Source organism: Propithecus coquereli, unplaced genomic scaffold (genome assembly GCF_000956105.1).
Source record: "Propithecus coquereli isolate 6110/MARCELLA unplaced genomic scaffold, Pcoq_1.0 Scaffold65, whole genome shotgun sequence".
NCBI lineage: Eukaryota > Metazoa > Chordata > Mammalia > Primates > Indriidae > Propithecus > Propithecus coquereli.
In genome coordinates, this window is record NW_012152507.1 from 6,424,554 (window position 1) to 6,436,711 (window position 12,158).

The 12,158-nt window shown below is 39.5% G+C and overlaps 1 protein-coding gene across 1 annotated transcript in view; it reads left to right on the forward strand.

Annotated features, from left to right (window-relative positions):
* HEPHL1 (hephaestin-like 1) overlaps positions 1 to 11,943 on the forward strand; it is a 59,478-nt gene extending 47,535 nt beyond the window's left edge. Inside the window, exons 15-20 of the mRNA XM_012660059.1 lie at positions 1,764 to 1,870; positions 3,692 to 3,914; positions 5,517 to 5,656; positions 10,934 to 11,096; positions 11,566 to 11,637; positions 11,741 to 11,943. Of these exons, the coding sequence (XP_012515513.1) occupies positions 1,764 to 1,870; positions 3,692 to 3,914; positions 5,517 to 5,656; positions 10,934 to 11,096; positions 11,566 to 11,637; positions 11,741 to 11,943 (908 nt within the window). The remainder of the gene's footprint in view (positions 1 to 1,763; positions 1,871 to 3,691; positions 3,915 to 5,516; positions 5,657 to 10,933; positions 11,097 to 11,565; positions 11,638 to 11,740) is intronic.
* Positions 11,944 to 12,158: the final 215 nt, after the last annotated feature.

A 12,158-nucleotide genomic window follows, 5' to 3' on the forward strand; every position in this document is an offset into this window, starting at 1 on the left:
CTTACTAGAACTCAGAGGAAGAGATTCTTCACAAGGGTTCCTGACAAGGCTGAAAGGTTTGGGAGAGCCTAGAGATTGGGCGTGGGGAGGGAGAAGAAAGAAAGAAATTAACTTTATGCAGGAAGCCCAAGCAAGGTGCAAGAGAAAGGTTACCCAGGCATGCATGAGAAAAGGAGTACAAACAAGCATCTTAGGAGAATTTCTTCTTCTTTTTACTTAAATCAATCAACAAACATTTACTGAGCATCGTCTTCACATTCATTGCTGTGCTTGCTGCTGGGTGAGCAATGGATCTTCCAACTTTAATAACACCACTCCTGTGGCCATTTGCATTTAGGAAGCTCGATAGTCGCTGTTTATCTTGTGATTAACAAGGCATAGGGGCTTTAAGGAAATATAATCAAAACTAGATCTGAAGTTGTATAGCTACCCACTGATGTATTAGCAAAAGCGGAGCAAAGTTACATGCAAGCACTATTGTTTTCTTTGTGGCTCACATATTCAGCCATAGGTTTGTTGTTCTGATGGGGTGGGGAGGAGATAATGATTAAAGTGTGAGTTTTATTTGGGACTTTTGCAATATGGTCATCTTGCTATCTCATGCAGATATATTGATGCTTCCTCTGTGCAAGTCTCTGGGTCAGCCACAAGGGATGCACAGATATGGTGCCTACCCACAGGAGCCCATGTTTGCTATTACAGTGGTCCCACTCATCTGTGGTTTTGCTTTCTGCGGTTTCAGTTACTTGCTATCAACCTTGGTTCAAAAACAGTAAGATATTTTGAGAGAGAGAGAGAGAGAGCACATTCACATAACTTTTATTACAGTGTATTGTTTTAATTTTGCTATTTTATTATTGGTTTTTGTTAATCTCTTACTGTGCCTAATTTATAAATTAAATTTTATTACAGGTGTGTGTATATAGAAAAAACATAGTATATATAGGTTTCAGTAACTATCTGTGATTCTGAGCATCCACTGGGGGTCTTGGAATATATCCCCCAAGGATAAGGAGGGACAACTGTAATGTACATAAAAATTAACACTGATTGACTGCCTTCAATGTGAGGCACTACCCCACATATTTAATTTCATTATTTCATTTAATCCTCACAACAATCTGAAAACTCTGATGACTAATCCAGTTTCCAGGTAAGGAAACTAAAGGTCAATGAAGGTGAGTAGCTTGCCAATGGTGGATAAACAGGAAGTGACAGGGTTGAGATTTGGAACTAGGTCTCTCTGATTCTCTCTGGTTCTCACTGAATCTCACTTGCCCACCTGAGCAGCTTTCAGAGATACTGGTACCTAAGTCCCAGACCCATATGCTCTGATTTCATTGGTCTGGGGTGAGGCCTGAGCAGCGAGAGCTTACGCAGCTCCCTGGTGATTCCCTAAGAGGATGAGGCTGAGACTCTCAGTGACTAAGATGTGCTCCAGGACAGCTCCTGGAAGGGACGTTTGAAATTTGAGGACGGTGAGGTAAAAACTAAGTCTCCATTTCCTCAGTATTCCCCAGTTGACAATAGAAAAGGGCAAACTAGAGGGAAGGCTGGAGTGAGAAATGACAAATCTGCCATTTCATTTTGAAATTGTAGAACTCAAGATGTGAGTTCAGTAAGAACATTCTAATGAATGGGTCATTCTCTCCAGCAATAAACATTGACAAAAATATATAAAGATTTCTTTACATTTCTTCAGGTAAATCATCTGGAACAGAGATAACTAACAAATTCTTTCCATTTCTTTTCATTTATTACAGGAGAAATAAAAACTTACAGATGGAATATCCCTAAAAGATCTGGTCCAGGGCCCTCTGATCCCAACTGTATTCCGTGGGTTTACTATTCCACAGTAAACTTTGTGAAGGTAAGGTGGAAAGAGCAACCAAAAGGCTTAAAGGAATGTGGCTTTCAGTTGACTATTCAGGTCAGCGCAGCTCAGGGTGGTATATATGAAGGGGTGTAATGATTTAGAGCAGGGGTCTCATGCAGTCCGCCACTGGCCAAATCCAGCTACACTCATTCGTTTACATTGTCTATGGTTGAATTGAGTAGTTGTAACAGAGACATTATGGCCCACAAAGTCAAAAATATTTACCATCTGGTGCTTTATTAAAAAAAAAACAAAAACCAGTTTGCTGACCCTTGATTTAAAGTATAGGAGATAAAAACAAAACAAAAACCCCAAACTTTTTTTTTTTTTTTTTTTTTGAGACAGAGTCTCACTGTGTTGCCCGGGCTAGAGTGCCGTGGCATCAGCCTAGCTCACAGCAACCTCAAACTCCTGGGCTCAAGCGATCCTCCTGCCTCAGCCTCCCGAGTAGCTGGGACTACAGGCATGCGCCACCATGCTCGGCTAATTTTTTCTATATATTTTTTAGTTGTCCAATTAATTTCTTTCTAATTTTTAGTAGAGACGGGGTCTCGCTCTTGCTCAGGCTGGTTTCGAACTCTTGAGCTCAAACAATCCGCCCGCCTCAGCCTCCCAGAGAGCTAGGATTACAGGCGTGAGCCACCACGCCCGGCCAAAAACCCCAAACTTTTAATTACCAAATTTAGAACTTTTGAGGTAGATTAAAGCAAAAGAGGATATGTAAACAGATAACAATAAAATAAAGTACCTTAGAATATAATTTATTCATGGTGTTGGATGCGTGAGATCTGCTTATTTTGAAGGCATTACCAGGGCTATTAGGTATCAGGAAAAGAAAGAAACTGAAACTATGAAACTATTTGAGTAATAAATAGTCTAATCTAGAAATAAAAGGAAAATATTCAATACTGAATTTGAGTCAGGTATGGGTATATAAAACAACAATAATCATTAATTATATATCATAAACCAAAGTCCAAACTAAACTCATCTAATATAAAATGTAAGCATTGCTCATTATAGAAAAATGTGAGGGATTATCTCACCCTTCCTCTTAGATATTAGAAGGCTTATAGTCATGTCCTTGGGTTGTACTGGGCACTGTTAGAGTACAGGAGATAGACATATAAGGCCCTTGAAAAAATAAACTTACATATTAGAATTATGGGAAACCCATATTTATTTGTTTATTTTTATGCATCCCAATAAATAATTTGTTGAGCACTTGTGATGTGCAAATGACCCTACGACTGCTGTGAGGGACACAAATATTCTTGTGTTGAAGAAACATAACTTTGTAGGGAGAAGAATACTTACAGCTATAATACAACTCTGAATCTGGTGAATTCTATAGGAGTGGTGGGCTAACCAAGGCACTATAGGAAGCTTTGGGAAGTCTAGAAGAAAGAGCATTATGAGCAAAGCTGAAAATAGGGAAGTGGAGGATGTGTTTGAGACATGTGGAAAGTCCCATTTGGGTGTCATATAGGGTCCCGAAGGAAAGCAGGGGGGAACCTAAGCCAGAAAAGTTCACTGGGGGAGCACATGGAAGAGCTCGCAGAACTGTAAAGGGTTTGTGCTTTATTCTGTAGGCCATGGAACATCACTTAAGACTTAGGTATGGGAGTGGAGATTAATCTGGTGGTGGTCAGGAGGGCAGGCTGGAGGGTGGCTGAGCCAGAGCCCAGAGAGGAACCAATTTCTAGTCTAGGGTGAAGTATTATAATAAGATCCTACACTAGAATGGTGGCAGGTGGAATGGAGTATCACTAAATTATGTAATGGCTTTTCTAATTCAGTTTATTTTTCTTTCAGGACATGTATAGTGGTTTGATGGGTCCTCTGATTGTATGTCGAGAAGGAATATTGAATGAAAAGGGAAGAAGAAGTGATATTGATTATGAATTTGCTCTCTTGTTTTTGGTATTTAATGAGAATGAATCCTGGTATCTGGATGAAAATATTAAGAAGTATCTCAATAAAGATCCACGAGATTTTAAGCCCTCTGATGATTTTGAGGAGAGCAACAGAATGCATGGTAAATCAGGGGTTTAAAAAGAAAACCATTATTGAGATAAGCTCATAGAAATTCCTGTAATTGTAGGAGGCCCCCAGCAACCTTCTCTGAGCCTTTCCCCCTTCCCCAGGCACCTGGAGTGAAGCTTTCCTTCAGAGTGAACCAGCCTAGCCACTTGTTGTCTGGCTGCAAAGTCATTGAGGCTTTGAACCAACCTTTAGGGGCATATACCTCTCAAAGCTGGGATCTCTAAACTGTGATGTAATTCCTTAAACATAAGGCATCACTTATTGCTATATTTCTATAAGAATACACCATAACTTGTTATTTTTTTTTTTTTTTTGAGATGGAGTCTCACTCTGTCACCTGGGCTACAGTGTAGAGTGTTGTGGCGTCAGCCTAGCTCACTGCGACCTCAAACTCCTGGGCTCAAGCAATCCTCCTGCCTCAGCCTCCCAAGTAGCTGGACTACTGGCGTGAGCCACCACGCCCAGCTAATTTTTCTATTTTTAGTAGAGATGGGGTATTGCTCTTGCTCAAGCTGGTCTCAGACTCCTGACCTCAAGTGATCCTCCAACCTCGGCCTCCCAGAACGCTGGATTACAGGCGTGAACCACTGCACCTGGCCACACCATAACTTCTGTTTGATCACATTTGAGGGTCTGGTTTAACTTGTCTCTGGGCCATGAAACACCATCACCAAATTTTTGTTTTAATGTCTCTGTGTTATTTAATTCTATGTAATTTAAGGTAGGTTGGTTTGTTTGGGCAGGAGTAATGTACTCAGATGGACACATCCACACTGTCTCACCAAGACCTACATTTGACCAAAAGTGCACAAAAGGATAGGCCTTGCCCAAGGTCACAAAGCTGGCTGTTAACATGGATTAGAATACAGTAGCGTGATCCCCCATTCAGTTACTGTTTCTGCTACCAAATTTGCTTCCCTCGACCAAAGTCTTTTAGTATGATCTCTGTTTTTAATGAATGCAGCTTATTTGGCTATGCCGTGATGCACAGCATAAAAAGTCAGTCAGAAGAAGAGGAGCAAGAGTCACCCTCATGTCAACTGAGTTTGCTTTGGTCATTGTTGGGTCATGGGCTCAGCCCAGGTGAAGCTCTGGCTCTCCTGTTTTTGTAGATTCAGCCATAACTAATTGACTAGGCTGAACCAGTTCAGGATTAAACTAGTTCTCAGAAAGTATTAAGAAATATTAAGAAAATATCTTCTAATTCATCAATTTTGATTTGTATAAACTTGATCATTTGTGCCTTAGTTCACTCATCTGTGGAATGCTATAAATCTTGCTACTTCACCAGTGAGCCTGTACCCCAATTCCTAAGGAGAATACGCTGAATAGATAAACAAACACTGCCACCAAGATGTGGCTTTAAAAAATGAACTGCTGTTTCTCTTTTCTGGCTCTCTCTGTATAAGGATTTCTGGGTCATCTGAGTTTTGGGTCTAGAATGGTAGGGACGTTGGTAACTATGAGTGAGATTGTTACATGTTTACCAGGTAGATGAAAGTATCAGTGACCTTGAGATCCTCTGGAACCATTTTTAAAACCAGATTAAGTGTCTTTTCACTAACCAAAGGCTATTTTCTTTCCATCTTCTTAGCTATTAATGGGAAGATTTTTGGGAATCTCCATGGCCTCATAATGAATGAAGACACAATGACAAACTGGTATTTGCTAGGGCTAGGAAGCGAAGTGGACATCCATACCATCCATTACCACGCTGAGAGCTTTCTTTTCAAAGTGAGTGTACGGACAATGCTTTGGGGAAGAATTTTTGACACAACAGATTCAAAGTATTTCCACTGGAAAATAAGGGGTTACTTGGCAATAATGCTTGTGAGGCGTGGTGTTTCATATTAGAGAATGGAACAAAATAATGTGATTATACCCTTCCCCTGGTAGATATTTCTTAATATGTATATTCTCCAAGCCTCAGATGAGTTTTTTCAACAGTCATATGGCGAGAATTCTGACCACCCTGGATTATGTTGTTAATAGTGTATGGAGAAGTACCCATAGTATTTGTCCCTTTTCCTAATCCTTCCATTTTTTTCCTTTCCCTTTCCTTCCTCTCTGCCCCTCGTTCTTTCTTTCTTTTTTTTTTTCCCCTGTGAGATTAGCTAATAGAATAGTCCTACCCAGCAAAGGAGATATTTTGAGCTCTGGCTTGAGCCTGCAAACTTGATCTTGACTTTTGCCCTGGTGAGCTGGGCTGCACCATGTGTGACCTTCTGCTCCCTAGCATCGAGCTATACCATGTGGGTGGTGCTGGCTGTGCAGCAGGATCACCTGGGGAACTGTGCAAAAAAATAGATGGCCAGGCCCCACCCTAGACCTGTGGAATCAGAATCCCCAGGGTTAAGGTCCAAAAGTCTGTCATCTCGAGTTTCAGTGTCATCTACAAGAAAATAGAATAGAAAAGAATAATCACATCTGATCGATGGGGGAAACTAGAATTGATCCTTTTCTAGTTAAACAGGAATAAATAGTAACTTTAATAAAACATCTAATATCCTTTCCCCTCTGTATATTTCAACATTGTTTAGGACACCAAGTATAATATTAGCCTATGATGATTAGCGTTTTCACATATTAAATGGCTGTGTTGCTTTTCAGCATTTGGCTTTTTCAACAGACATTTCAAAAATTACATTAAAAATTTATAAAATTTAATAAAATATACAAATTATAAAAATTTTATATTTGTACAAACTTTAAAAATGAAGTATAATTTACACTGCATAAAATCCACCCTATTTAGTGTACAGTTCTCTTTTGATAAGCAAATACAGTGGTGTAACCAACACCAATCAAAATATAGAACTGTCCCGACCCGCGGGATAGTCAACGTAGACCTGCAGGGGAGGGAGTGGGAAATAGGAGAGGCGAAAGACACAAGAAATGGAGACAAGACAGGAGTCTGATCAAGTCTCATTTATTGGTAGTAAGGCAGAGGCTTAAGTACGGTAGAAGGAGGAAGTAGAAAGGGGGGCGCTTTCCGGGGTGCTGGTGTCCAGGGGGCTTCCGTAAAAGGGAACCTCTGGGCGGCAGACAAGGGCCATGTCACAATGGGTAACTGGAGACCACCAAGCTTTTCGCGGGCTTTTTATCGCATCCCGCGGGCTAGTCGGCCATCTTAGATGAGCAGACCGGACCACATGGCTCCGGACATAGAACACTTCCATCACCTCCTAAAATTTCCCCTTTGCACCCCCTAGTGTCAACTACTTGCCCACACTTAACACCTTGCAACCACCGATCTGTTTTCTGTCCTTATCCTTTTGCCTTTTCCGAAATGTCATATGGAAATCATACTTTGTGGCATCTTGTTTCATTTAGCATAGGCGTTTGAATTGCATCCATCTTGTGTGTATCAGTGGTTCATCCATTTGATTGTTAAGTAGAATTCCATTCTACTCATCCGTGCATTGTATGGATATGATGCAGTTTGTTCATCCATTCTCTTGTTGAGGGACATTTGAGTTGTTTCCAAGGTTAATTATTACAAATAAAGCATTTGTGCACATGTTTTTGTGTGAACCTAAGTTTTCATTTCCCTTGAGAAAATACCTAGGAGTTGGATTGCTAAGCCATGTGGTAAGTGTATGCTTAATTTTATAAGAAACTGCCAAACTGTTTTTCCAAAGCGGCAATACCATCCTGCATTCCCAACAGAAATACATGAGAGCTCCATATGTTCCCCATGCACATACACACTTGGTATTTTTAGCTTTTATTTCATTTTAGTTTTTCTTAGCCATTCTATTAAGTGTGTAGTGATATCTCATTATTTTATTATTTGCATTTTCCTAATGGGTAATGATATTGAGCATCTTTTCATGTGTTTTTTTGCCATCTGCCATCTGTAAATCTTTGGTAAAGCATCCAAATTGTATGCCCATTTTTAAAAATTGGGTTGTTTTCTTACTGTAGAGTTTGAGGGATTTATATATTCTAGATAGAAATCCTTTATCAGCTATGTGATTTGCAAATATTTTGCTCCCAGTTTGTGACTTATCTTTCCATTCTCTTAACATTATCTTTTAAAGAGCAGAAGTTCTTAATTTTTGATGAAGTCCAATTTTCCATTTTTTTCTTTTATGGATCTTGCTTTTGGTATCATATATAAGAAATTTTTGCCTAACACAAGGTCTTTCATTTTCTTTGTTTCCTTTTAGAAGTTTTATACTTTTAGGTTTTATAATTAGGGCTCTGATCCATTTTAAGTTAATTTCCATATATAGTTTAAAGTACAGATTGAGGCTCATTTTTTGGTTTTTTGTCATATGAATGTCCAAATGTTCCATTACTACTGGTTGAAAAGACTATCTTTTCTCCCACTGAATTGCCTTTACACTTTTGTCAAAATAATATTGATCACATATTTGTGGGTCTATGTTTGGGCTCTCTATTTTGTTACATTTATCTATATGTCTGGCCTTTCTTTTTCTTTTTCTTTTTTTTTTTTTTGAGACAATCTCATTCTATTTTCCAGCCTAGAGTGCAGTGGCATAGTGACATATCATCATAGCTCACAGTAACCTCAAACTCCTGGGCTCAAGCAATCCTCCCTCCTTAGTCTCCTTAGTAGCTAGGACTACAGGTGTGCACCACTACACCTGGCTAATTTTTTCATTTTCTGTAGAGATGGGGTCTTATTATGTTGCTCAGGCTGGTCTTGAACTCCTGGGCTCAAGTGATCCTCCCGCCTCAGCCTCCCAAAGTGCTGGGATTATGGGCATGAGTCACTGTGCCCAGCCCTGTCTGTCCTTTCTTGAATGCCACAATGTTTTGATTACTTTAGTGTTACAGTAAGTCTTGAAATCAGGTGGTGTTTGTTTTAGCTATTCTAGATCTTTGCCTTCTCATATAAATTTTAGAAACAGCTTGTTGATTTTTGATTAAAGAATCCTGCTGGGCTTTTGCTTGAAATTGCATTGAATCTATACAATGGTTTGGGGAGAATTGATACCTTAACAATATTGAAGCTTCCAATCCATGAACATGGTATATCTATTTATTTAGATCTTCTTTGATTTCTTTCATCAGCATTTTGTAGTTTTCAGCATATGGATTTTGTATATTTCAATTTATAACTCAGTATATTATGGACTTTGGTGATAGTGTAAATGGTAATGTTTTCATTTCAATTTCTAATTGTTTGTTACCAATATGTAGAAATATAATTGATTTTGGCATATTGACCTTATATCCTACAACTTTGCTAAATTCATTTAGTTCCAGTAGCTTTTCTGTAGATTTTAGGTAGATTTTTTTCTACATAGACATTATGTTGTCTGTGAACAGAGATGGTCTTATTTCTTTATTTACAATCTGTATACTTTTTCTTTTTATTTTTCTCATTTCAGTTTGAGGGAGTATTTTCTTTCTTTTCTTGTCTTATTGTACTGGGCTAGGACCTCTGGTACAGTTTTGAATATGAGTGGTGAAAGTGGACATCTTCACCTTATTCTTAATTTTAGAGGGAAAGCATTTAGTCATTCACCATTGAATATAAAATTAGCTGCAGCTTTTTTGCAGATCCCATTACCATGTTGAGAAAATTTCCTTCCATTCTTAGTTTGATGATAGTTCTGATCATGAATAGATGTTAAATTTTATCAAATGTTTTCTCCACATCTATTGAAATAATCATATGAATTTTCATCTTTAGTCTATTGATGGATTTCCTTTAGTTCACTGCTGAATTACATTTATTGATATTAGAATTTTAAACCACCTTTCCATTCTCAGGATAAACTTTACTTGGTTATGATGAATTATCCTTTTTATGTTGTGCTGAATTTGATTTGCTAGTATTTCATTATGTATTTTTGCATCTATGTTCATGAGGAACATTGGTCATAGCTTTCTTTTCTTAAAATATATTTGTTTGGTCAGGGTAATTCTGGCTTCATAAAATGAGTTGGAAGTGTTCTCTTCTATTTTCTGGAAGAGTCTTGTTTAGAATTCGTATTATTTCTTCTTTAAATATTTGGTAGAATTTGCCAGTGAAGCCATCGGGACCTGGACTTTAATTTGTTGGAAAGTCTTAATAAAATTTCAGTTTCTTTAATAGATACAGTGCTATCCAGGTTATCTATTTCTTCTTAAGTGATCATTAGCAGTTTGTGTCTTTTAAGGAATTTGTCCATACTATCTAACTTGTAGAATTTATGGACAAAGAGCTGTTTGTCCAATATTCCTTTATTATCCTTTTTAGTTTTGTGTATTTTTTTTTTCTTGTTTTGGTTAGTCTGTCTAGAGATTTGTATTAATTATCTGTTGCTGCGTAACAAAATTACTCTAATACCTAGTGGCCGAAAACAACAAACAATATCTCAAATTTCCTCTGGGTCAGGAATCTGAAAGTAGTTTAGGGAGGTGATTCTGACTCAGTATCTCTCACAAGGCAGCAATCAAGATGTCACCTGGGGCTGTAGTCATTTAGGGTGTGTCTGGAGCTGGAGGATCCATTTCCAAGTTCTCTCCTATGGCTGTTGACTGGAGGCTTCATTTCCTCACCATGTGGGTGAGGCATGGGAGCTGGCTTCCCCGGAGGGAGTGATCCAAAAGAAGAGAGTGGGAGAGGGTCTAAGACAGAAGCCATGGTCTTTTATAACCTAATCTGGGAAGTGGAACATCAACAAAAAAAAAAGAAAAAAGGCACAAATTACATCACTTCTGCCATATGCTACTGGTCACACAGGCCAGGCCTCATACAATGTAGGAGGAGACTACAAAGGTTATGAGTACCAGGAGGTCAGGACCATCCAGGCTGTCACAGAAGCTGGCTACTACAGGGTTTATCAATTTCATCAATCTGTTCAAGGTACTAGCTTCAGGTTTCTTTGACATATCTCCATTGTGTTTCTATTCTTGATTTTATGGATTTCTGCTCTTTATTATTTCCTGCCCTCTGCTTACTGTGGGTTTTTTTTCTCTTCTCTTTTTTCTTGCTGTATTAAGCAAAGAAAGTCACAAGCTGTAGTTTTTGTTTTTGTTTTTTTTTTTCAGATGGATAAATCTTACCGAGAAGATGTGTATGATCTTTTCCCCATGACATTCCAAACCATCGAACTCTTTGCAGATCACCCAGGGACATGGCTGCTACACTGTCATGTGTCTGACCACATCCATGCTGGCATGGAGACAACCTACACAGTCCTCCGGAACATAGGTACTGTTGTCTGTCAGTGATGCCAACTGATGGCAACAAGCTTCCTGTAGACTCTCATGAGAAGAGGCATGACAAAAATCCAAGATACAGCCCCCAAGGAGCTCAGAGTCAAGTAAAAACAGATATGTAAACATGTAACTATAATAGAGTATGATGTGTGTCATAGCAGAGTGCAGTGTACAGGGTTTACTAGCAGTGGTAGGAGGGAATGGTTAACAGTTTGGGGATATGAGCCAGGGTTTCACAGAAGACACAATGCTCCAGATGGATCTTCATGGGGGAGCAGAAGCGGGAAAGGTGGGTGGGGTAGGAAAGCGTGTGCATGGGTATGAAGTAGCAGAGTGAGAATCCAAGAAAGACTGGCAGATACTGCTAGGATAAAGTCCTCACTGTGACATGAGATGACTCACGTTATGGAAAGAACCTCCTTCTGTCGTTTATAAACAATCAACTTGTCTTCTTTGTGCAGACAACAGGATTCCCTACTCCACCATGTCCCCTTCAGGAGGGGCATTCCACCCGGCCACGGTGCCCTCCGATGGTAAGGATAACCTCACCCTGCATGTGAATGGGTCAACATTTCATTCTTCAAAAAAGGCAGGGGCCTGATACCTCACTTTTTTCCTTTTTTTTTTTTTTAACAGAACAACCTGGCAAGGAAAATCTCTATTTCTTTGGCAAGAGTCTGGGTCCTAGAGGAGCCAAGGCAGCCTTGGTCGTCCTTTTCATCATCGGACTCCTCCTCCTGATCGCCACTGTGATTCTCTCCCTCAGACTCCACTCTGCGAGGAAGCAGATGGTTTACCAGGAAGTCCAGTCCTGTGCACTCCCCACGGATGCTCTGTGAACCATCTGGTCTTTCTCAGCAGGGAGGGGCGAGGCCCCACAGCTGGCTGGCCGGATGGCGGCCAACAGGGAAATAGGACCAAGGCATCGTTCACCAAGGAAGGTTGACACTGTATCCTGGATCAGGCTTCTGATCCTCTGGAGCATCATCCAAAGCAATTTGCTTTTGTTTGCTTATTTTTAAATGGGCTGTGAATAATCCTCAGGTATAAGAGA